Here is a 23,438-nt window from a genome sequence, read left to right on the forward strand (position 1 = left end):
CCTTCTGGCTCTTACAGGGCGAGAATGCCCCACTGTGATGACAGAGTGGATGAGCGTGTGGATGGAAGTGTGGACAACCCCTCACCTTGGAGCTACAACACGAGGTGATGCTACGCGTTCGGACCGGTTACTACGATTCCATCGTTGCTGCGAGAGCTCCAAGGTGTCCTCTTTCGTATATTTAGGTGTAGTCTGGTGTTTGGCATATTCAACTTTCTGCATCCTCGTCTTCCCCTCACTCAGCTCGCAATTGAACATCCAGGACCCGTCTCCTCCTGAAAAGCTCCCCAAGTGAACAAGAACAACCACAATGGCGGCCCCCCAAGAAGCCACCTACCCTCGCCCTGACTTCGAGCGCAGTCCCCTACGCTGGGAATCGCTCAATGGGCCGTGGGACTTTCTCTTTGACGACGACGACAGAGGTCTCTCGGCCAACTGGCACCGCATGAGCCTGCCGGACGAGGTCGGCGTCACCACCACGGCGGCGCTGGACAGCGTCATCCCGACCAACGACTCCATCACGCGCAACATCGTAGGCGACACGCTGAGCCTCATCGAGAACAATACCTTTTCCACGGCCGCGCGAGCGTCTAACTTCAAGACCACCATCACCGTGCCCTTCGTCTTCCAGGCCCCCGCGTCCGGCATCAACGACCGCGGCGTCCACGAGGTGCTGTGGTACGAGCGCGCCATCGCCGACCTGCGCTCCGACGACGAGAAGCGCCAGGGCCATCGCCTGCTGCTGCGCTTTGGCGCTGTGGATTACATCGCCACCGTCTGGGTCAACGGGGAGCACGTCGGTGGCCATCGTGGCGGCCATGTTCCCTTTGAGATTGACGTCACCGACGCCCTCGCCGCCAACCCTGGAGGCGCATCTCACCGGCTGACGGTGCGTGTATACGACTCTGCATATGACCTCACGCAGCCGCGAGGGAAGCAGTACTGGGGCGCAAAGCCCGAGAGCATCTTCTATACTCCCTCTGGTGGCATCTGGCAGTCCGTCTGGCTGGAGGTGGTCCCCGCGGCGCGCATCGCCGACAGTAGCTACGGCACCGTCATCAAGTCCAACGACATCGAGTCTGGAACGCTGCGCAGCACCGTCGCCGTCTTGGGCAGACGTGTTGGTCAGAGCTGCAGCGTTGAAATCGAGGCCAGCTTTGCTGGAGTCCCTGTTGGCAAGTCTTCAAAGCAGGCGCTGGCCCGCGAGAGCGATGCGGTCTTGGTGGAGCTGGACCTGCGTCTGACGGAGGCGCAGAGATCCAGCCTCCCCCAGTCGGTACTCCAGGACGCTCCTTTGGCCGACGACTCCTGCTGGCGGGATGGTGTCGCGCTCTGGTCTCCCGAGCACCCCCAGCTGTACGACTTGGTGATCCGGCTCCTGGACGAGTCTGGAAAGACGCTCGACGAGGTCAAGACAACCACCGGGATGCGATCCATCAACTGGACCAAGGGCGACGGCCTGTGGCGCCTCAACGACAAGCCGTACTTCCAGGCGCTCTGCTTGGACCAGGGCTACTGGCCAGAGACGTTCATGACGCCCCCGACGGCCGACAGCCTCAAGGTCGACATCCAGCTGGCCAAGAAGATGGGCTTCAACGGCTGCAGGAAGCACCAAAAGGTCGAGGACCCCATCTTCTACTACTGGGCCGACAAGCTGGGCTACTTGGTCTGGGGCGAGATGGCCAACGCCTACCAGTTTAGCCAGGAGTATGTCGACCGTTTCAACGCCGAGTGGACTGAAGCTGTCAAGCTTGTCATTAACCGACCGTCCATTGTGACGTGGACCCCGGTCAATGAGAGTTGGGGCTACACTTCTCTCAAGGACAATGTCGACCAGCGTAACCACATCCGTCAGCTTTACTACCTGACCAAGTAAGCCCAGCAATGTGCGATTTGAAAAAAATTAGAACAACTAACACGCACAGGTCTCTCGATAACACCAGGAGCATCAACGACAACTGCGGATGGGAGCACGTCATCACTGATCTTTCGACCTTCCACGACTACAGCGACGGCCCGGAACTCGAAAAGACCTGCGCCAGTCTCGAGGCCATTCTTGACAAAAAGGCGGATCGACTCGTCTTTGTAGCTCCCATTGACGGCGTCGATCCCGGCGCCAAGCACCAGCCCGGTGCGCCAGTGATGAACACTGAATTTGGCGGCGTCAACATCGCGCCGGCCAAGCAACCCGAAACCGACGACGAGAAGCGCGACTGGGGATACACGACTGCGACTGACCCCGAGGACTTACTGAAGCGAATTGAGCGCCTGGTCAAGGGCGTGACGAATGGAGGCCACTGCTGTACCTTTGTGTACACTCAGCTGTAAGGACTGTTCCGTTCGTCGTGAAAGAATTTTTGTATTAATAATTTCTGCAGGGCGGATATTGAGCAGGAGGTCAACGGCGTGTATACGTTTGACCGCCAAGAGAAGCTGGACTCGACGAAGGTCAAGGCGATGATTAATGAGGCGGTGCAGGCGTTCTACGACAGGGTTAACAAGCACTAAGTGGCTGAACGGAACTTGGTAGGGACAAGAGCCGGAGGTTTCTGGTCTAGCCGAGTATGATTGAATGATAATATGCAGAGACCGAAATATAGATGGTCTTTTCAGGTGTTGGGTCCATTTCAAATTATTGTGGTTGTCTTTTTCAGGTCCTGAGCTTTCTGAGGTTGTAAACGTGCAGATGCAGCGCTGGACAAAACATGCGATTTTGGGTAGTATCACCGTACGACGTCTAAACGGTTTCAAATACCTTCCAAACACGGCCAACCACTCCAATAGCGCTGCTGCACCATCCAGAGACACTCGGCATGCTCAAATCCATCATATCACCATGATACATCTGGTGGATCAGCACTCTAGGGTATCATGACTGCGGGGAGCGGACCCAACGCGTCACGTGACCTCACATGAGGATCTCGTGTAGCTCCAAATGCAAGCGCTTCAGGCAATCTCCATCATGTGGCTCGCAGCCTCTTGTTTCCGCTTCCGCCCGCCAGCACCGGTCGTGGCCGCGGTTGGGACACGACGACGCAGCACACGCCCGCAGAGTCGCGCAGCTCCGACGACGGAGATTGACTCTGACCGGGCGGGAGACGAGCCTCGGTGCGATTGAATGTGAGAGCTGGCGCACGAGGACGCCTCTCTCCACTTGCGACGCCTCCATCGCGAACGAAACCTCCATCGCGGACGAAACCTCCACCGCCATGCCCCCTCCCAAACCTCTCCTCCCTCAGCTCGACCCCGGCCACGACGGATCCTCCATCCCGGACACCCTCCGCATCCCCGAGCCGTACGGGACCAACCTCCAGGTGCGCGGCTCGCGCGCCGCGCGCCGCATCTTCCGCGCCATGGGCGTGTGGCCGTGGGACATTGTGCCCGAGTCGCCGCCCAAGATCTGGGCCATCAACCTGCTCGAGGACCTCGCCCTGGTCGTCGAGCACGTCGCCAAGGACCCCAGCGACACCCTCGAGGACCTGCGCAACGAGCTGCGCCGCTCGCTGGCCCGCGACCGCAAGCCTTCGTACGCCGGCAAGCTCATGGCCCAGGATGTCCACGCCGCCAAGAAGCGCTTCGTCAAGGCGTCGCAGTCGTCGCCGGCTCCCGACGACCAGGAGGACAGCGCGGAGCAGGAACCCGTGGAGCGACGGTCGGGTCGAAAGCGTCGCCCGGCCCTCAACAACGCGTCCAATTCGCTGGCCGGCACTGCCGCTTCCCGCCGTCTCTCCTCCCCGGAAGGCAGCGACGACTACATGGCGTCATCCATCACCGTCGCCTCCGACCTGCCGCCGTCTCCTCCGATGCCCCGCCCGATGTCCCGCCCCGTCAAGGCCCTCAAACGGCCCGGCAACACCCTGTCCAGCCCGGCCGACAAGCGGGGTCGCCCCAATTCGCCCGAGGGCTCCCGGCTCTCAGCCGCCCAAAGCCTGATGCTCTTCAGCTCCCCAATGGCGGCCTTCCAGATGGCGCCGCCGTTCGGGCCCAGCGGCTTGGTGAGTGTCTTGTCCGTTCTCAACTGGCATGATCTGACTTTGAATAGCCCCTCCGTAACAGCACCGCAAACTCCAACTCCGTCCGCGCTCTCGATCCTGAAAGCCTCCATGATGCCCTCCAGCCAGCAACGGCTGCCTTCGCCTCCGCCATCGATTCCCACCTCCAATCAATACGCGAGTCCCTCGTCATGGCCCAGAAAGACATTTTCCCCCACCGGACGATACACCAAGAAGCCGTGAGCAAGCTGCGTGCCTGCCAGGACGGCGTGCGGGTGATCCAGGACGACATCGACGAGTCTAAGCAGAACCTCGCACGCCTCCACGAGGAAACAGCGGAGCAGGCTGCGCTGGCACCGCAGCTCCAGGCGCTGCAGGATAACAACATGTCGCTGCCGCCGGAAATTGCGCAGGCCATTCGAAGCTACGATTCGCGTAGGGCCGCAAAGAGCGACGAGGTCAAGAAGCAAGAGTCCACCATCAGCGCCAAGACGGACCAGCTGCACCGCGCGAAGCAGGACCTGGACGCGGCGGAGAAGAACACCAACATGCTCGAGGACGAGATCCAGGGCCTCCAGGCGGCCGTCACGCGCGGCACCGAGGCGGCGCGGCTGGCGCACATGTTTGGCGTGGTGGTGCAGCTGGGGCCCGAGGGACTGGCCAGCATCGAGCGAATATACCCCGAGATCGGCTCGCTGCTGGAGTCGCTGCTGGCCGCCAGAGGAAACGTGATGCAGCTGCCTCTGAAGGAAGAAGATCAATGCGGCATATAGACGATGTGTTTTGGGGTGTTATAATGAGAGGGTTTGAGATGGATCATGTTGATGTTGATGTTGATGTTGATGTTGATGTTGGTCGAGTGCGGCGGGATCCTTCGACGGGCATGGGCAGGAGTTCCCTGACGTAGTCTATACTTACCCTGATAGTACTTAATCTACGTGCGGTACCTATTAATTAGATACTGTTACCTACCTGAATGATACAATGGCAGTGATTTACCCAGCAAAACTGAATTGTAATTTTAGACAAGAGTCCAGAGAGTGTATGGCTATCAATACCAGCCCGTCCTTGCATCAAACAAGCTGGTTCCGTGGTCTAGCTGGTTATGGCATCTCGTTAACACCGAGAAGGTCCCCGGTTCGAGCCCGGGCGGAATCACATTTTTGACGGTCCGCTGTCTTTTTGCCCATCATGCACGCATTCACCCTGTCGATGTGCGGTCATCTCGTTGAATTGTTTTGCTCGCTTGGATTCAGGAGCATTTTGGCTCCGCCTTTACTAGCCCAATTTAACCCCATCATAATTTCGTTGTTTGGATATGTGTTGCGAGAGGTCTGCGTCGAGACACCGCCGTAGAGCATGGATGTCCCAGATATACAGTGGGCTGCACCTTTATATCGCTGCGGATCACGCACCCTGGATTCTTGACTGTGCGCGCACCACATTGATCCGGCGCATGCACCGAGCTGAGTGTGACTAGGATTGTTGAGATCGACTCATCTTCATTTATTTGGATCCTTGATGATTTTTAATACCCTTGCACCTAAACCGGTCCATCGACGCATCGCAGTAACGCCCTTGAGGCATAAGTTAGCCACCACAGTAAACGTCATGTTTGCGAAGGCAACAAGTAATAAAATACATGGCATTGCAAGTAACCTAAAATATGTCCAACTCCTAATGCATTTTACATCATATGTAGGGAGATTCAGTCTTGTCCAAATTCCACCTGTCCATCATAAGTTCATACTTAACCATTTCGCTCGTTCCCAAAAACCCAAAATTGCAGCCCCTATCCATGATAAAAAGAAAAAGGCAAAGAAATGGAGACGTTTGAGCGAGGCAACATTCACCAACGGCCCCACTCCTCTCGCCGGGCATACCTCCATAGTTAACTCATCCCTTCTTTTTTTGTAACCAAAAAAACCAAGGTCGGTGATAGCCTCTCTATACCTCAACAACCACCGTCAATCTTTTGGATGGGCCGGGCATTCCCTTAATGCCGAGGTTTGCGAGAAAAATGGACAAATACACTTAGGGAGAGTATGTGCGGGGGGTTGAATCCAGAGGCAGCTTGGATTAATGCAGTTGTCCATGGGGTTCCAGTCAGGAATTGAAGGGGTTTGTGAGGGCGAATAGACGGTTTGGGGGATTTCCCCAGGGAAGAGTGCCGCAAACTCGTGGGAATCGCCGAAAGGAGCCGCAGCGGGCCTGGTGGGGGCATCAGACGGAGTCTGGATTGATTCGGACCTCAAGGATGACGCCCCAAAGTCGCTCGTCCGTGCCAACATTGGAGGCGACAGGAAGGCATCTGACATGGAGCCGGTCTGGGACCTCCTGTGCACCGAGCTCCAGGGATAAGAGTCGCCGAGGGTAGGAGACGAGGGATTGTGCGACAGCGGCCCGGATAATAAGTCGGCTGCTGGGACATCGGATTGCGAGGACAACATGTGCGACACTTCGAAGGAGTCGCCAGTCGGCGCCGGGGCTGGCGGAGAAACATCCGGAATGTTGTCGCTGGGTGGTACAGGTACAAGTAAAGGTGGCGCCTCAGATGATGAACTGGGCGCCTTTTTCTTCTTCCTTTCCGGTTGGCTGCTCACGACACCCGTTTGCGAGCGAAACGTCGGGTTTTGGCCTGGCACCGTCCTTCCATAGGGTCGAGCGAGCAGTACGTCAATGTCAATGGGTGTTTGGGCGTCAGCGTGTGAGAGCTCCCACGGGAGTGCCAGGGGATCCTGTCCAAGGCTGAGAAACTGTTCCGCCTCGTCCGCAATTACGGGCGAACCGGAACCGGCGGATTCCTTGGAGTCTGGCCGCTGCAACCCGAGGGAGCTTTGTTTCTCATTGCACCGAAGGTGGTCCCAAGGGCCATTGTTGTCGTTGAGATGCTCGCTGACCCGGCCACAGCGCCCGTCGACGGACGAGCTTCGACTGCTGCGGGGTGATGGTTCACTGGAAGAATAGGCACTGCCTAGGGCTGGGCATACCGAGCTGGTGTCTGAGGGTTCGGCTTCTTCCATTGCTACCCGCGGAGGCGTTTGTTTTTTTCGGATGTCTGCAAAAAGATAATCTGGTGATAGGGCTCTGGAGTATAAGAAAGAGCTGGGAGAGCTGTCGGGATGGAGGGAAAAGAGCTCCATGGGACCGCCTCCCTCCAAAGTGCGAGGATTGCCCGATTAGGAAATCTACAACAGACTGGAGCACCGCCCCTGACCGCTTGCTCCCCGTCCCCACAGATGCTCGCCCCATTGGGTCCACGAAAGCTGGGCAAAAGGAAGGCCTCGCGAGTGGCCTGTCTTGTACGAGATTGACCAACTAGAATGCCTTACTCGACTGGGGCCGGGGACCATTGTGTCATTGCCGTGCATGCTGCTGATTGCCCCGACGTTTATTACGGAGAGCCCTGGCAAACGGTGACTTTCCTTGAGCATAAGCTCGATACGATAAAATACGGTATCTCATTGGCATTCCGTAGCAGACGCAGCTTCCAACGAGTCCTGGTGGTAGTAATGCGAAATCCTGCCAAGTCCAACAAGCAAGCTGCTGATTTGCCTTCTCCAGAGTAGTCGCAAGCGCTGAAGGCCAAGGCTGGAGAATATTTTGAATAATGGATGTCGCCTTGACAATCCAGCCTTGATGATGCAAAGCTGCAATCGCTGTTGCAGAGCCACCATGGTGCAGATACATCACCTGTAATTTCACTTTGGAGATCACGACTCACGATACTGCAGATGCGGAGATCAGTCATGTCCACATCTAGCTAGCTGAGCGAGTCCATTCAATAGCTGCGCATCATATCCCGCCAAGCCAGCCCCCGCGACTTGCATATTTCCCCACTGAAACCATTTCCGCCGGGAAACTTTTCTCAATTGGTCTTCAAGGTGTGTGAGAACACTGCGGAGATGCGCAATCGAGTCTGTCGTCGCCTTTCTCCATGCCAAGGAAGGTTGATCCATTGCTCTAATCCTGTGGCCTATGCTTAGCCAAACATGCTTATATTCAAGGCAATTGACCTGCCCAAGAGGAGAAACATTTCTCCTCAGTGGCGTTTTCCTGGTGGATCTGACCTCGCCAATAAGTCTGCGATAGCTGTGCGGGCTGTGTGCTGTGTCAGCAATACTGGTGTAGATGCACAGTGGTGGGGGCAGACGGGATGCCACTAAAAGTGATTTCTCAGGCCACATTTTGCACAGCCTTAGTTGATTCTTTCCCGCACAGCCTGAGTTCAGTTCTTATTGTATTTTCACCAACAGCATGGTAAAGAGGGACCAGGGACAAGTTATACTGGGTGGTGGAATGGGCATGCAGTCATCTGGGGACACTACCTAGAAGGTCTACTTGTACTTGACCACGGAGTTTCTCAGGTGTGATAAGTTAGCCTGAGGAGGCATGGGAGGAATCTACGCAGTGTATTTAATGAGATACTTCCTCCGCTTATCTGGAGGTTCAGGATACCAGCCGGAACTGGTTATCGATTCAACCAGCAATCTTCCTCGCAACCCTTCTCCGCAAGTCGGGCGCTAAATTTTCCGATAAAACGAAAGCGGTTCTAGCCTTACTTTTTGCAAAGGCGACATATCGATTTTATGACTTAGACCTGGTAGGAAAAGGTTAACGAAAGATAATGTCCATTTTTTTCTACATGGAGCGAGACAGCACGCCTGGTGTGTATATCAACGAACCTATGCTGCTGACACAAGTCTGTACCAACTGTGGCTGTGTCCAAATATTGGCTGTGAAGCTGCCAAGGCAGTATCGGCATAAGTGCAAGCAATGCCAAAAAATTGGGGTTGCACTGGCGGTTCTATGCACAGCCTCAATCGAGGCATTCTCGCACAGCCCGAATTCACCTACATATATTTCCTCAATCCTCTATAGCGCAACTTTGACAAACAGCAGCAAATGCCCGGCCAAAGCGTCACACTTCAAGATCTGTCCGACAACATGCGTCTCATCAACACAACCACTTTTGAGCTCGAAGAGTACTTCGGGTCTAATATACCCAAATACGCGATTCTTTCACATGCCTGGGGAAATGAGGAGGTCTCGTTCCAAGACTGGGCAAATCCGACCCGCCGAATTGCGAAGGCGGGATACCTCAAAATCGATTCCGCCTGCCGCCAAGCAAGGGGAGATCGGCTTGGCTACCTCTGGGTTGATACGAATTGCATCGACAAATCTAGCTCAGCCGAGCTAACCGAGGCTATCAACTCCATGTTCACTTGGTATCGCGACGCACGCATCTGCTATGTATATTTGGAGGATGTCCCAGAGAAAAATTTTGAGAACAGTCGCTGGTTTACTCGCGGTTGGACTCTACAAGAATTACTGGCCCCCAGCATAGTCAACTTTTACGACGATGGTTGGACGATGCTGGGTACCAAGCAGAACCTGGCCACGAAAATCTCCAATATCACAGGCATCGAGATGAATTATCTTGTTAAACGCAATGATTTTACATATGCCAGCGTCGCTACAAGAATGGACTGGATTTCCCGTCGAAAAACTACCCGGGAAGAAGACATGGCCTACTGTATGCTTGGAATATTTGACATAAATATGCCCCTTCTTTACGGGGAGGGGCGTAAAGCTTTTATGCGCCTGCAAGAGGAAATCATTAGAGTGTCTAATGACCATACAATCTTTTGCTGGACGTGGGATAAAGAAATTCCCGGGTTCTGCGGCACTATACTATCCGTGTCGCCGTTAGCATTCTCAAACTCGGCCAAGTATAATACCCAGCATGGCCGTGGCCGACCCATCCCGTACTCGATCACGAACGTTGGGCTATCGATTCGGCTTCCCATTCTGAGCGCCTGGTCCTACCATATTGCTATACTCGAGGCAAATCAAGGCGGTGCGCGAGTTGGCATAGCTTTATATGGCTCCCTTGACGTCGGCCGTTTACACAGGATGGGAGCCCAAGAGAGCCCGATGTCTTTACCTGGCAAAGTCAAAGCAAAAGAACATGACCTCGTTATTTTGAGCAGACGAACAGGTTTTAGTCATTACATCCCTTGCCAGCCAATTTGCAACGTCGGTTGTTCTTCTTCTCTTTATCGGGAATGTGGAAATGTTTCACGAGTGTCGAAGCTATCCGCCTGAGCAATTTGACGAGACGAGGAGCATCTTCCAATTCAACGACGACCAAGAGATTTCAGTAGGACTTCTTCGATTCTGTTCAAACAGTCAAAGGGCGGACGATTTGATCATTTTCTTTGGATATATTCCAGCGTCCAAGTCCAAATGGCCGAGGCGGTGCAACTTTCTTTGCCACGTCATGCCTAGCTGGTTCTCAAATCTCAACGAGGGTGAACTAGCTGAAGAGTTTGAGTATATCAAAACACAAATGGCAAGCGGTGGGGATTTGCCTGTTAGGTTTACATCTGGAGTGTGTGCAGCAGTTTTGACCCATTCTGAGGTCAAGCCTATTAAGGAGACACGAGACAGTTCAACAGCCATTATTGATTTAACAGTCAACACCACTTCCCCAACAGAAGAATGGGCCAATTATTGAGGAGAGAAGAAACTTTTCAATGCAGCCTGCCTGTATGGACAGATAATTCTTGGTGTTTGGGTCAATTAGGGTTTCCTTCTCTCACTCGTTCATCACGCGTTGCCTAGGTTATTCCTAAGAAAATTGCATTTCTAGTATATTTATTTTGCATCATGATGAGGGTAAGGGAGCGAAGATAAAAACTAGTCCCACTTTGCATTCTCGTCTCGGCCAGAAATGACAATATTCGATCAAATCCATCTGCTGGCTATCGCATCCTATCAGCGCTGCCTGGCTGGACTGATTGGCCGATACCCGATGGGAGCTCCGGAGGGAGTAGAACGATAGCCCAGCAGGTAATCGGCGGCAGCGAATGCGTCCAACTGTATCGCAACCCTGTCTAGAATTTTATTCGCTGTACCATCCAGCCTTATCTTGGCTTCACTAACCCCAGTCCTTCGTTCCCGGGGTTGGATGGTTCAGGGTTGACGTGAGCCATACCATGTCACCTCTGTCAGCCAACTGCCGCTGCACCATGCATACCAAGTAGGCTTAAACAAAACCCGGTGCCTGCCAAGGCGGGTTCTGCTAGCGATCGACCTAACAGCCGGGGCGGGAACGGGTAGACCGAACTGGAGGGCGTCGAAGTGGAGGGCATCTTGCAGGACACGCGACCGCATTGGGAAGCTGGAAAATCCAATCCCTCCACCCTCCAACGAAGCTCGCCAGTGAGACATCGCCAGCTCCAGGCCAGAGTCACAAGACGAGCGAGCTGACGTTTCTTCGGGGCTATCTCCAGAGTCTAAGAGTCGGAGGGTGGGCCCATTACCCAATAGATACATGTACACATGCTCCCACAAGGATTTCGACGGCCCATGCTTATCGTGTGGGGCGTGGTCGATGATGAACGGGTGGTGTGGCACAAGAGACAATCCCGAGAGACGGTGTTGGATTATTTGTTTGAGTGAAGTTCGAGGCCGGCGTTTCACTGAGAATCTTGGCATCAACGCCCGTCTTGAGCCTCCCGTCATACCACAAATATAGCGGGTTGACACACGCGAGACACGTACAGACAAGCTCCTTCAATTGACTGACACATGAGAACTCAGACATCCGCTTGCAGACCTCGGATGATCTAGCTAGATTAGGCCAAACACAATTCTGGGGAACGCCGCCCTCCGCATTTCGCTGTTCTAGCGAGGGTCCGGTTCTTTGGTCTGGTGGCTGGTGGGCGTCTGTCTGTCTCATCTTTTGCGCGTCCAACTCTGATCTGAACCCTCTTTTTATCTCTGCAAGCTGCTGCTCCTCCCCTGTCCCTGGTCTTTACATCTCTTCGTCCTCGGCCAATTCTCCCCAAGAGCAAAGGAGCACCTCCATTCAATCACGCCCTCCAATCCACCATGGCGTCGGAGCAGGGCCACGTCGACGATGCCGACCAGGCCCTCGCCCGTCTGGGCTACAAGGCCGAGCTGCCGCGAAACCTCAGCATGATGAGCATCCTGGGGCTCTCATTCGCCATCATGGCCGTGCCGTTTGGCCTGTCGACGACCTTCTACATCACCCTCACCAACGGCCAGTCCGTCACCATCCTGTACGGCTGGATCCTCGTCTCCCTCATCTCGCTCTGCATCGCCGCGTCGCTCGCCGAGATCTGCGCCGTCTTCCCCACCGCCGGCGGCGTCTACTACTGGTCCGCCATGCTGAGCACGCCCAAGTATGCCCCCATCGTCAGCTTCATCGACGGCTGGCTGACGCTGGTCGGCAACTGGACCGTCACCTTGTCCATCAATTTCTCCGGCGCGCAGCTGATCCTAAGCGCCATCACCATCTTCAATGAGGACTTTGTCGCAAATGAATGGCAGACCATCCTGTGCTTCTGGGCCGTCATGCTCGTGTGCGCCCTCGTCAATGCCTTCTGCTCGCGCTACCTGGACCTCATCAATAAGGTCTGCATCTACTGGACCGCCGCAAGTGTCGTTATCATTCTGGTGACGCTGCTCACAATGGCCGACACCCGTCGCTCCGGCGAGTTTGTCTTTTCTCACTACGACGCATCCGCCAGCGGCTGGCCAGAGGGATGGTCGTTCTTCGTCGGATTGCTCCAAGGTACGTGCCGCCATTTCACTGATTTAATGCAAATGCAATGCTGACCAGTATCAACAGCCGCATACACCCTCACGGGCTACGGCATGGTCGCTTCCATGTGCGAAGAGGTCCAGAACCCTGAGCGCGAAGTTCCCAGAGCCATCGTCCTGTCCGTCATGGCAGCCGGTGTCACCGGAGTCATCTACCTGATCCCCATTCTCTTCGTCCTGCCAGACGTCCAGATGCTGCTCTCGGTCGCCAACTCGCAGCCAATTGGCACGCTCTTCAAGACCGTCACTGGCTCTGCTGCAGGCGGCTTCGGTCTTCTCTTCCTCATCCTCGGCATTCTCATGTTTGCCGGCATCGGTGCCCTTACCGCCGCTTCTCGCTGCACCTACGCTTTTGCTCGCGACAAGGCCATCCCCGGTTACAAGCTGTGGAGCCGTGTGAACCATCGCCTGGACATGCCGCTGTGGGCTCTCTTCCTCTCCACCATTGTCGACTGCGTCCTGGGCTGCATCTACTTTGGATCCTCGGCCGCCTTCAACTCATTCACCGGCGTGGCCACTATCTGCCTGTCGACCTCTTACGGCGTGCCTGTTCTCGTGAGTCTCGTGCGTCGCCGCGAGGCCGTCAAGAACTCGCCATACCCGCTCGGCAAGTTCGGCCCGTTGATCAACATCATCTGCGTCATCTGGATCGTCTTCGCCGTCGTCATCTTCTGCATGCCCGTGTCGCTACCCGTGGACACTAGCACCATGAACTACGCCTCGGTTGTGTTTGCCGGTTTCGCTGCCATCGCCTTCGTGTGGTATCTTGCCTATGCCCGTAAGAACTTCACTGGCCCGCCTTTGGGCAGGAAGGATGACCTTGCACCCGATGTCACTGTGGGAATGACCATAAATGGCCAAGATGAGAGTTCTAATCAGAGGACCGAAGAAAAAGACAGCAACTAGGGCTGTGTGGGTGCGCGTCCGCTCTTCTTTAAGATACCACGTCGATGGAATACATCGTCAATGCTAGTAGAATTCATATTTGCCATTAATTCACTATAGTCTAAATAATCTGCAATTACTCATATAGATTGTTAATGTCATTCACAGCCTTCCATACATGGATTGCATTGGATTTTGCACGTCTAAATTTCCATCTAGTCCTCACTCTTTTCTGATTCATGGAACCTTCGAGTACTCTGTACAGAGTATTAACAATAAGGATCAGTAAATCTCCGAAGGCGGACCTGTGGCGCACTACTTACATCATCAATCGACGTCATAGCCATAAAATTTCTGATCCTCCATCTCGATTTAAGCTTTTGATTGACAAGGGATTCGGGGGAGTGGCATGTGAATGAGAGTGACTGACCTCATCTTGAGACCACCCTTTCAATGGCGGCATCAGCATTATGTCCAAAGCTTCAAGTTATTATGGGGATATTCGTATTGTGTTTACCATAGGATCAGTTTCCGGGCCAAATTTAGCTGCAATTCCAGCAACATAATTATCCTCGGGAGGTCGTTGGACGCTCCAGCTGTGGTCGCATCGGGCACCCGAAATCACACGCCTCATTTAGTGGTAGTGAATTATGATGTAATCCAGTTGGTGCCATCTACCGCACAAAGTATCTATAGAGGTCATCATACCATGAAGAATGTTGTCCGTCTAAATGATAGGTAAACTGAACATATTTTTGAGCATTCGCTGTCGTGTGATTCAGTTCCCCCAAGGAGGAGGGGTCATTTGACCGAGACGTCGACAAATGATCACTGACTCCTGGGACAAAGTAAAGGAGAATAAAATTTTCACATTGGTGAGCTTCTACAGAAAATGTGATATGTGAGAGGATGCTGTTGAGTGCTGGGCATAGAATGCCTACACCCGAAAGATGAATCATGACCTGGCTAGTGGCTACATATCGACTTTTTTTCAACTTGCTTGCTATTGAAGGGCTCCGGAAGCGAGGGGAACTAAGAATGGTATTTCATGGTTCAATACATATCGAATTTGTTGTTATTAAGTTAAGACGTACTACAATTCAAACTCCGTACATTGTTAACGAAGTCAGTCATATCGACATGACGCAGGTCCAAATAATTTACCCGCAACCTTGAAAGTAGAAACGCCCCTCCAACTGTGGAATTAGGTCACCACATCTCCTTGGAGAGATACATCATGTATTCCAGGACACCTACAGCAAAGTCCCCATGCTCCGCCATGACAGGGCGCATCTTCGTTCTGATTTCATCGTTCTTGATTCTGCTGCCGACAAGGCGACAAACAATGTCCCGCATGGCTGTATCGGTTTCTGGGGTGCAGCGATAGAGCTCGTCGACAACTTCTGGAAAACACTCGGCTTCTTCCCAGACAAGTTCGGCTGCCCGATAAAATCGATCTCTGGCCAGGAGTCGTAGGGCTGGCACGTCATATTTGTCTGCCATGACGTATAAGCGAAGAGGCAAGAATAAATCGTCGCGTTCTTTGGCCAATGCTTGAAGGGCTTCTTTTGGTTCCAAGTTCGACAGCTTTGAGACCAGGTCGTCTGGGGGGACTGTGTCATTTTGACCCTCGCCCTTTTCTTCACCCTCATCCTCAGATTCATCTATGCTCTCTTCGTCGAACTCTTCGTATTCCTCTTCGACCTCGGGTTCCGGGATTTCCCCAGGTGCGTACGTCGGATCATTTAGATCATCATATTCTTCTTCATTCGATGCCAAATTCTTGCCGTTGGAGAGGAATCCAGCAGGGTTGTTTAGGTTTTCTTGAACCTCTTCGGGGCTCATCATGGCAGCAGTAGATGGTTTCTCCCAGGTATTTCCGGTACCGTCAGTATAGTTTCCCTTGTAGAGGAACTCAAGAATGCGTTCCAGGACAGCTGGATCGTCTTCTGGCAGATCAATGGTTTGAGAAGTAGCTTCCTAGAAGAAAGGTTATGAGAAGGCAAGATCAAACCCAGCTTCAAACACTCACTCTGAAGTCGCTGCTGAAGGCCCTATCAAAGAATGAGGACTGGGTGCAGATAATGGCGCGATGGGCCTTGAACTCGCGTCCACCGCAGCGAATGGTCATGTCGGAGAACTTTTCGCTGAAGAGAAGCGTCGATAGCGAAGCATGAACCGAGATCACAGAGGCATCGTGGATGAAGTTGTATTCGCTGTCTCTATGCTCGGATCCTGTTGAGGATACCGATGGCTCCCTGTGTGTCCCCATCATGAGGATAGTTTTCTGAGAGACCACGGATGTCGTGAGAGACGCGTTTTGTTGTTGGATGGTGAAGGAATGCCTCTGCTTTGTTTTGATTGCCGCAACGCGGAATAGTGCGGTAGTTTTGGGTTTGGTGATGGATAGTGCTGTATCGAATGGGTATTGCATGAGCAGGAAGGGGCACATTCGCTTACATAAATAAACTGTTTGGAGTACAAGAGGCGGGCAGTTCAATTTCTTCCGTTAAGAGTTGGGGATGGAATGCTTTTATAATTTGAAGATTATAAACTAATCTAACTTCTGTCTGCTCCCTCAAGGTGAGCAAAGTTGCCGGCACAAGGTCAAAAAAACACACTTTTATCCACAATTCAAGCATTTCCTAACCAATGCTACCATGATGACCAAATATCAAGCTTTTCAACTTGGAATATTATAAGCTGAACTCTCATTCTAACAATCGTTCAACCCGTTTACCAATCATATATACCCTTGTCTTGTCCCGATCCATCGTAGTGGGGAATGTTTTGCCACTGGGAACGAGCCATTCATTATCCCAGACCATACTCAAATCTGGCACGATCGCATCGTCAACGACATTGACGGACTGGTTAAAGGATTCTGAAACAAAATTTAAAATGGTAATATTTATTTAATACTCATTTTCGATGAGACGATCCCACGGGCGGTCAAGGCAGTCGCACAACTTGGGCCTAAATGGGAGAATGATCAGAACTCAGGATGTGAGTTGCTTGCTAAACTCTTCCCAGTCTGTCTCAATAACACCCGTAAGAGTGAAGTCATCGAGATAAAAGCTGCTCGGGATATGACCCCCCTCTGCAAAGGACAAGTTGTTTATCATGTCCTGATCTATCGTCATATTCGGTTGCTGGTCAAAAAAGGTGGCCGCAGCTTCAGCCCAGTCGAATTGGGGTGAGTCGTCTTGTGCCGCAGAAGCCTCTGGTTGTCCGGCGGCGTCGATGCTTAGGGCATGCGTAGACAAAGCGCCTTCCTCAGGCTCGGGGACAGCTGTCGTGCAAACAGATTCTTCTCCGACTGGTACACCCTCATCTTGATCTTGTGGATATGTGATACCTAGGAAGTTGCATATTTGCTCCAGGTCTGCGCGTCGCTTTTCTGCCGCTCTGTTACCTTGTGCAGCTAGGTATTGCATGATGCGAGACGCCTTTGGGATACCAGACACACCGACACTCCGAGTTGGAGTTGAATAGAATGCTTCAACTAGAACGAATACGAAAGCAGCGGAAAATGTAGCATCAAGATCGAAGAAGCCGAAATTTGCTGCGACCTGTCAAAAAGGGATGCACCCTCCGAAGGTAAGGGGACCCACCTATAAGCCGTTGCTCTACCATTTCTTGCAAAACCTCGAGGCTTCTGCTGGCTGCTTCAATGCATGTGTCCAATAATTTCTCGAACAGCGGCAAGTCAACATGCTCCGGCTTTCCTGGGCCTGGCTCAAGTCTCAGCTTTGCAACATGCAGCAGTGTAGGCCGTGTAGCGAGAATTATGCCCTATACTGCGCTCAGCATTAACCCCCGCGAGGATAACGGGCAGGGACCAATACTTGGTAAAGCATCAAGTGCAAAGTTGCCGAGGTTCTTGACATGACGAGATGTTTGGAAAAGTCAATGGCATACTCGACTGGAATCGATTTTGCCACTTCAAGAAGACGTGCAAGTATTTTTTTGACGGAACGGAGATAGTAAGCGACAGAGCGGTTTCTGTGGCCATAAATGGCTGAATTGAAGTCAGCAGGAATCGATATGCATGCTATCAAACTCACCACCCATGGTCTCCCCTGTGACCCTTGCAAGTTTAATATTGACATTTAATGCTCCAGGCGTGCTGAAGCCAGGTGAATCTCCCGGGATGCATGTGCCGATCGCATCATCATGGATCGATAGAGGGTTACCAGTAGCTGCAGCGAGTCTCCTGCTGGATGTTAGTACTGACGCCATCATCGTCTGAAGGTTAATACCTTTCTTGCATGTAAATCGTCCACCATAATCTGACTCTGTGAGATTTTTCTGACCTCATGATATTCCTCGAGCCTCTTTCTCTTGCCAAGCCATTTGCGATGGCGAGTCGCAAAGCTATGCCAGCCTGTGACAAATCCATTAGCCTGATAGATAGTATCGAGGAGTACCGTGCCAGACTCACATAGACGTATGCATCGTCTCTGCAATCGGCGCATTGTAGGAAAAATGTCATCATGCCAATAACTTCAACAGCCTGAATGCCATTCTCACGCAGCGACGAAAACTCAGGAAGGTGTTTCTCGGCTTCGAGGTAAAAGTCTGCCCCCGGAAAGATGACTCCGCTCCTCAACCTCCCCTGTAGTAGCTCGCCAAGTGCAAAGACCATAAGGAGTTCTATGTACCACATATCCTTAGCATGTGTCGGTGATGGAGGTTGCGCATAAGTCATGGATAGTCGATCAGAAAGTGCCCGAGGTTCAAAAAGATGTTGAAGCTTTCCAACAGATCTTAACACAGTGTCCAACAGAGCATGGGCCTCTGAGAGAGAGGGCCACTTCAACTCGCCAGATCTCGATTGACGTTTCAAAGCGGCCATATTGTAAACGTCATCAGCCGGCGTAGGCTCAATATCCGGCGTTGTGGCGGAAAATTGACCATTGGCCGGTGACTTGGTGTGAAGTGATTTAATCTGATCGCCAAAGTGAAGACTTGATGACGTGACAGTGTCAGGGAACAGTGCTGCGAGAGCCCCGAGTTAATAGATGGTTCAGACCAGGGAGCACTTCACGAATATGGTACCCACCATTCTCGTCATCATCTGAATCTCGGCCGGCATCAGGGGAATTTGCCCGAGTATGTGAGGACGCTCTAGAGGGGTCAGAAGCTTCTTGGACGACGACTAGCGAGGCCATGCCCGAGTTCGCATTGGACGGCGGCAATTGCGAAGTGACTGGAGGAGGGATCGACAGACCACTGGTGTCTGCGCGAGGGTCCTCAGGGGGGGAGAATGAATGATCTGGTGAGTCGAAAGCCCCAGGCCTGCACACTGCAGCGGCTGCCCTGACTTCAAGCTCCTCGACGTATTCTACCGAGTACAGCTTCTTCTTGACGGACTCGGGGAATGTGCACAAGATGCCCCGCTTCGTACAGTACCGGCAGGGTGTGGTGCCGGAACATTTGATCTTCCTTCCTCGGCAGGGCTTGCATCTGATCAGGTGTGAGGTCCAAGAAATTGGGCAATGGTGGCAGATGGACCTACGCTGTAGAGGTCCGGGCAGCTTCTACCGTTGGTACAGTTAGCCTTGGCCGCTTTTGCGGGTGTGCTGCTGCATCTGAGTCTGCCATTGGGATCCAGGCGTAGGTACGATTCGTTTCAAGAAGGCGTTCGAGAATTGGCAGTGGTGGTGACGCGAATTTAATGAAGGCTGGGTACAACACACCAAATCAGCAAACGTAGCATGCGGGGAAAGTGAGTGAGATGAGAGGCGAAGATTGCCCCTGTAAATAGTTGGCTTGGGCTGGGAATCCACTTCCCCACAGCAACTCGTCCTCGGCCTTGTTGGAAGCTCGTCACTAGCTCGGTAACTCTTAAATGGTCGGATGAACTCTTGACAGTCGCATAGCATATCAAGATCATGCTAGTTACGATATTTTATGGTGCAGCGAGATAAAGAAAGCCATTCAATTCCACATATATGCAAACGTGTTTCATACCAATTTGACTATGCTATCTTCCCCTTTCTACGATGGACTGTTCTATTCACACCAAGATCATTAATTGGCCCCTACTTCATATCAGCTGACTTGAGGTATGCATAGACATTATCCATGGCCGCTGTGGCCGTCCTGATGACGGTTTCCCTAGTCGTCGCGCCAATGTGCGGTGTGCTCATAACCCTGTCCGTTTTCCACAGCCTCTCGTACCTCTGCAAAGTTGGAGGCTCCTCATCGTGGCAGTCCAGTCCCGCTCCAAACAGCCGTCCATTATTTAGTGCCTCAATTAGTGCTTCCTCATCCACAATGCCTCCGCGAGCAACATTGATGAGGATGGCATCTGATTTCATCGCAGCCAGCTGCATCGCACCTATCAAGCCTCTTGTCTGGTTGTTCAGTGGGATGTGCAGCGTAAGCATGTCCACTTGTGGTAGCATCTCTTCCAAGTCTTGTACTCGGGTGTGGGGAATATCTCCCCACGCATTCGCCGGCGCAAACGGATCGTAGGCAAAGATGCGCGCGTCGAAGGCGGCGCGGAACATGCGGGCTACAGCAGAACCGATAGCACCCATACCAATAATGCCAATTGACTTGTGCTTGAGCATGACTCCAGAGCAATGCTCCTTTCTGACCTCCTCTCCAGCCGCCTGACGAACTGAGATGCTCCGGAGCTGGCGTGCTATAGTCATGGTCAAAGCAAGCACCAACTCAGCGACAGATTCGGCGTTCACCCCCGGGGTATTGCAGATGCGAATCCCCCGTTTCTTGCAGGCCTCTTGATCAATGATGTCGATGCCAGTTCCTTGCTTCCCAATGGCCCGAAGCCTGCAAGCAGCCGCAATATCTTGAGCCGAGATGACCTTTTCTCTCACAAGGATGGCGTCGGCGTTCTCGCGCCAATGTTCAACTTCTGGATCGGTCGGGAGGATGGTGTTGAAGAGAGTCTGGCAATAGCGAATAGAGTCCTCGGGGAAGACTTCTAGGAGGTACATGCTGGGCTTCTTGCTTGGCTTGGGACTGGCGACGCTCGAGGCCTCCAGTGAGTCTGTTCTTGAAGGAGCCATGGCGGGGACTGAAAACAGTGCTGTGATGGTGTTTAAAATAATGCTAAGAATTATACGTGCGATGGGCAAAAATTGAGTATTGAAGCTAAATTTCGTCTCACTTCATGGCGCCCGAACTGAAAGACGGATGAGCCCAACAACGACACCGTGCGTCGCCTTTAAGCTTGAACCGTCCACTATGCACTGACCAATCTTGTTTGGTACGCAGCAACCTGATCAGCAATCGGCAATCGGCAACAACAGATCTTGAGCGGGTAACTGTTTCCGTCGCTGGATGGAGGCACAATCAGGCGGGCGGTGCTCCATGCCGCTGGCACTGAAGTATCATTCACCTCGGCACCATGATGAACGAATAGACGGGGTACGACCCAAGTGCTCAATATCTCGTCAGAGTTAGGAGCCAACTCTCGACCCTCGTCTGTCGAATCTCACCCGTGACCGTGACAAGTGCGGCTTCTACAGCCGTGGCCCATCCCCGCACAAGCGGGACGCCATGGGAACAGCTACTTTGTGGGGAAACAGGGGGAACTGGTTGAGTAAAATGGGCCTTGATTGGCCTTCTCTGGCCCCCGCAGCGGATTGTCAACTCATGAGGGTGCGGCCTTAACTCCCGCAGATAGAATTTCGTCTAGGTCTTGGCCGTTCCGAATCCCGGGGAATGCGGGGAGTAAATTGAACATGGCGACCGAGTCTTTCATCCTTTGTCACTTTCGACTGGTGGGTGGCGTGCGAACCGACCGTGTCAAGAATTAGAGCAACATATAAATCAGATGCCTCCCATGGAAAATGAAAGCCCATAACAGACAGGCCTGAAACTTCCAAGCCGTCAATCCCAAAATATTTTTCTTTTTTCAACATTCGTCGAAGATGGAGGGAAAAACAATCCAAAAACCTACCATGGTCGAGGATGAAGTCGTTGGCAAGGTTCTTGCGGGTGTGCCAGCAGAACTGCACATCGATCCTGCCGAGGAAAAAGCGGTTATTAAGAAGCTCGATCGGGTCATCATGCCCATCATGGCTATTGTTTACTTCTTCCAGTGTAATAACAGTCCCATCCAGTCTGATGTTCACCGCTAACTTGGTCCTCAAGATCTTGACAAGCAGAGTATCAATTATGCTGCCGTCTTTGGTCTTTCCGAAGATTTGAACTTGAGTGGTCAAGAGTTCTCTTGGGCAATCTCGCTCTTCTACTTTGGCCAGTTTTGCTCCGAGTACCCTGCTGCCTACCTGATGAGCAGATTGCCGATCACGACCTTTGTCGGCGTTACTATGTGAGTAACAAAGTCCTATCCAAGACTGTGCACATGACTGACTCTTGTCTGCTTTATTCAGTATATTATGGGGTTCGGTAGAGATGTGTCTTGGCGCCTCCCAGGGATTTGCTAGCTTGGGAGCTACGCGATTTCTCCTGGGCTTTACTGAGGGCGCGGTTGCGCCATCTTTCATGATCATCACTAGCAACTGGTATAAGCGCAGTGAACACACGATCCGAATCTCGTAAGGCTAACCTCGCTAACTTGTGTAAAATGCTAATCATGCAATACAGGACTTGGGTTTCCATGTTTGGTGTCTCCCAAATTGCCGGCGCCCTGATGATGTACGGTATCGGCTCGACCGAGCATGCCATTGCCACCTGGCGAGTCATGTTTATGGTCTGCGGCGGTCTCACAGTCGCAGCCGGCATTCTCTTCGTGGCGTGCATGCCGAAAAATACAAACACGGCATGGTTTCTGAACGAGCGGGAGCGGGAAATCGCTACTAACCGCCTGGCTATCGACAGAGCCACCCGTGATCGGGCCAATTTCGACTGGGCTCAGGTTGGAGAGGCGCTCAGAGATCCGAGGACGGCCCTTTTTGCGGCAACGGCTCTCTTCATCACCATTCCTACACCGATTGTCAAGGTGGGATCCAATAGCAGGGAATTGGCCATACGTATACTAACAGTGAGTGTTCTAGTTCTCCTCTCTCGTCATCAGCGGCTTCGGTTACTCCAAGTTCCAGACCATGCTCGTTGGCCTGCCCAGTGGAGCCATAGCATTCGTATTGGTTTGGATTGGCGGCCTGGGCCCTAGCTATTTCCCTAACACACGCTGCTTCTTCGGTGTGTTCCTAGCTATTGTTCCGATGTTTGGAACTCTGCTGCTACTTCTCCTTCCCGCTAGCAACTCCTGGGGCATTGTCGCGAGCACATGGCTGGCGGCTGCTACTGCTCCGCCCCTTGGCCAGGGAGTAGGTCTAATGGCGTCCAACGTCAAGGGAAACACGAAGAAGTCAGTTGTCAGCGCCGTTTTCTTCATCTTCTACTGTGTTGGATGTATCGTGGGCCCGCAACTATGGCAGAAACAGGACGCTCCGCGATACCGAAAGGGCTGCATCGCTAGCATTGTCAGTTTTGGGTGTCTGGTTATCGCATTCCTCGTCCACTACTTTACGGCTAAGAGGTCTAACAAGAAGCGAGACAAGGCTGCCGAGGAGTTGAACGATGTCGATCTGGCTGGCATGGCAACTGACTCTGACTTGACGGAGCGCCAGGACAAGGGTTTTAGATATAGCTACTGATATCTCGAAGGGTGCACTGGTATGAAAGGATGCATGAAATTTTTACCTTTGGAGCTCTATTTGATTCGGCCCCCCATGGATACCGATAAATTGACATACACTCATGCAATCGCAAAATTCTCCATCACTTGTCTACTACGTCGAGATGGGTCAGGAACAGGGGATAGGGCTGAGCGGAAGAGCAATGCCATTTCCCAATGGAAAACAAAATACTTCGGGACGATACATACACCAAGTTAAACCAGTTGTTCAAACACCGGGACATGGTGATTCGCATGCATGACCGCTTCATGGGTGAGCTTATGACAACATTAACCCGTAATCTGCT

General features: G+C 52.7%; 9 protein-coding genes and 1 non-coding gene across 10 annotated transcripts; 6 read left to right on the forward strand and 4 right to left on the reverse strand.

The window, feature by feature from the left end:
* Window positions 1-94: 94 nt before the first annotated feature.
* On the forward strand, window positions 95-2,633 carry BGZ61DRAFT_41801 (family 2 glycoside hydrolase). The gene is made up of 3 exons (XM_046243421.1): window positions 95-1,872; window positions 1,926-2,324; window positions 2,379-2,633. The coding sequence occupies exons 1-3, from the start codon at window positions 311-313 to the stop codon at window positions 2,506-2,508; spliced, it is 2,091 nt and encodes a 696-aa protein (XP_046103791.1). The 5' UTR covers window positions 95-310; the 3' UTR covers window positions 2,509-2,633.
* A 576-nt stretch (window positions 2,634-3,209) lies between these two features.
* On the forward strand, window positions 3,210-4,765 carry BGZ61DRAFT_353289 (uncharacterized protein; the record flags this gene model as incomplete). The annotated part of the gene is made up of 2 exons (XM_046240505.1): window positions 3,210-3,995; window positions 4,043-4,765. The coding sequence occupies 2 exons, from the start codon at window positions 3,210-3,212 to the stop codon at window positions 4,763-4,765; spliced, it is 1,509 nt and encodes a 502-aa protein (XP_046103792.1).
* Window positions 4,766-5,076: 311 nt separating this feature from the next.
* Window positions 5,077-5,150, forward strand: BGZ61DRAFT_t128. Its single transcript has one exon. It is a non-coding gene; the product is annotated as a tRNA-Val (tRNA).
* Window positions 5,151-5,636: 486 nt separating this feature from the next.
* BGZ61DRAFT_453165 (uncharacterized protein) lies at window positions 5,637-7,220 on the reverse strand. The gene has a single exon (XM_046246042.1). The coding sequence runs from the start codon at window positions 7,133-7,135 to the stop codon at window positions 5,960-5,962; it is 1,176 nt and encodes a 391-aa protein (XP_046103793.1). The 5' UTR covers window positions 7,136-7,220; the 3' UTR covers window positions 5,637-5,959.
* Window positions 7,221-8,939: 1,719 nt separating this feature from the next.
* BGZ61DRAFT_494484 (heterokaryon incompatibility protein-domain-containing protein) lies at window positions 8,940-9,889 on the forward strand (the record flags this gene model as incomplete). Its single annotated transcript, XM_046250767.1, has 2 exons — window positions 8,940-9,814; window positions 9,850-9,889. 2 exons carry the CDS (start codon window positions 8,940-8,942, stop codon window positions 9,887-9,889), a joined length of 915 nt encoding a protein of 304 aa, XP_046103794.1.
* Window positions 9,890-11,508: 1,619 nt separating this feature from the next.
* BGZ61DRAFT_421572 (amino acid/polyamine transporter I) lies at window positions 11,509-13,716 on the forward strand. The gene is made up of 2 exons (XM_046243509.1): window positions 11,509-12,597; window positions 12,655-13,716. The coding sequence occupies exons 1-2, from the start codon at window positions 11,892-11,894 to the stop codon at window positions 13,530-13,532; spliced, it is 1,584 nt and encodes a 527-aa protein (XP_046103795.1). The 5' UTR covers window positions 11,509-11,891; the 3' UTR covers window positions 13,533-13,716.
* Window positions 13,717-14,720: 1,004 nt separating this feature from the next.
* Window positions 14,721-15,783, reverse strand: BGZ61DRAFT_353506 (BTB/POZ protein; the record flags this gene model as incomplete). The annotated part of the gene is made up of 2 exons (XM_046240528.1): window positions 14,721-15,491; window positions 15,544-15,783. 2 exons carry the CDS (start codon window positions 15,781-15,783, stop codon window positions 14,721-14,723), a joined length of 1,011 nt encoding a protein of 336 aa, XP_046103796.1.
* A 673-nt stretch (window positions 15,784-16,456) lies between these two features.
* Window positions 16,457-19,226, reverse strand: BGZ61DRAFT_391699 (uncharacterized protein). Its single transcript, XM_046242831.1, has 8 exons — window positions 19,033-19,226; window positions 18,577-18,980; window positions 17,956-18,512; window positions 17,774-17,898; window positions 17,579-17,727; window positions 17,354-17,532; window positions 17,126-17,306; window positions 16,457-17,076 (listed from the first exon to the last, which is right to left on the reverse strand). The coding sequence occupies exons 1-8, from the start codon at window positions 19,116-19,118 to the stop codon at window positions 16,511-16,513; spliced, it is 2,247 nt and encodes a 748-aa protein (XP_046103797.1). The 5' UTR covers window positions 19,119-19,226; the 3' UTR covers window positions 16,457-16,510.
* Window positions 19,227-19,558: 332 nt separating this feature from the next.
* On the reverse strand, window positions 19,559-20,551 carry BGZ61DRAFT_353767 (D-isomer specific 2-hydroxyacid dehydrogenase; the record flags this gene model as incomplete). Its single annotated transcript, XM_046240550.1, has 1 exon — window positions 19,559-20,551. One exon carries the CDS (start codon window positions 20,549-20,551, stop codon window positions 19,559-19,561), a length of 993 nt encoding a protein of 330 aa, XP_046103798.1.
* Window positions 20,552-21,448: 897 nt separating this feature from the next.
* Window positions 21,449-23,110, forward strand: BGZ61DRAFT_353695 (major facilitator superfamily domain-containing protein; the record flags this gene model as incomplete). Its single annotated transcript, XM_046240545.1, has 5 exons — window positions 21,449-21,590; window positions 21,642-21,822; window positions 21,884-22,048; window positions 22,098-22,452; window positions 22,508-23,110. 5 exons carry the CDS (start codon window positions 21,449-21,451, stop codon window positions 23,108-23,110), a joined length of 1,446 nt encoding a protein of 481 aa, XP_046103799.1.
* Between the last annotated feature and the right edge of the window lie 328 nt (window positions 23,111-23,438).

Source organism: Ilyonectria robusta (assembly GCF_021365365.1).
Source record: "Ilyonectria robusta strain PMI_751 chromosome Unknown BGZ61scaffold_11, whole genome shotgun sequence".
Lineage (NCBI taxonomy): Eukaryota > Fungi > Ascomycota > Sordariomycetes > Hypocreales > Nectriaceae > Ilyonectria > Ilyonectria robusta.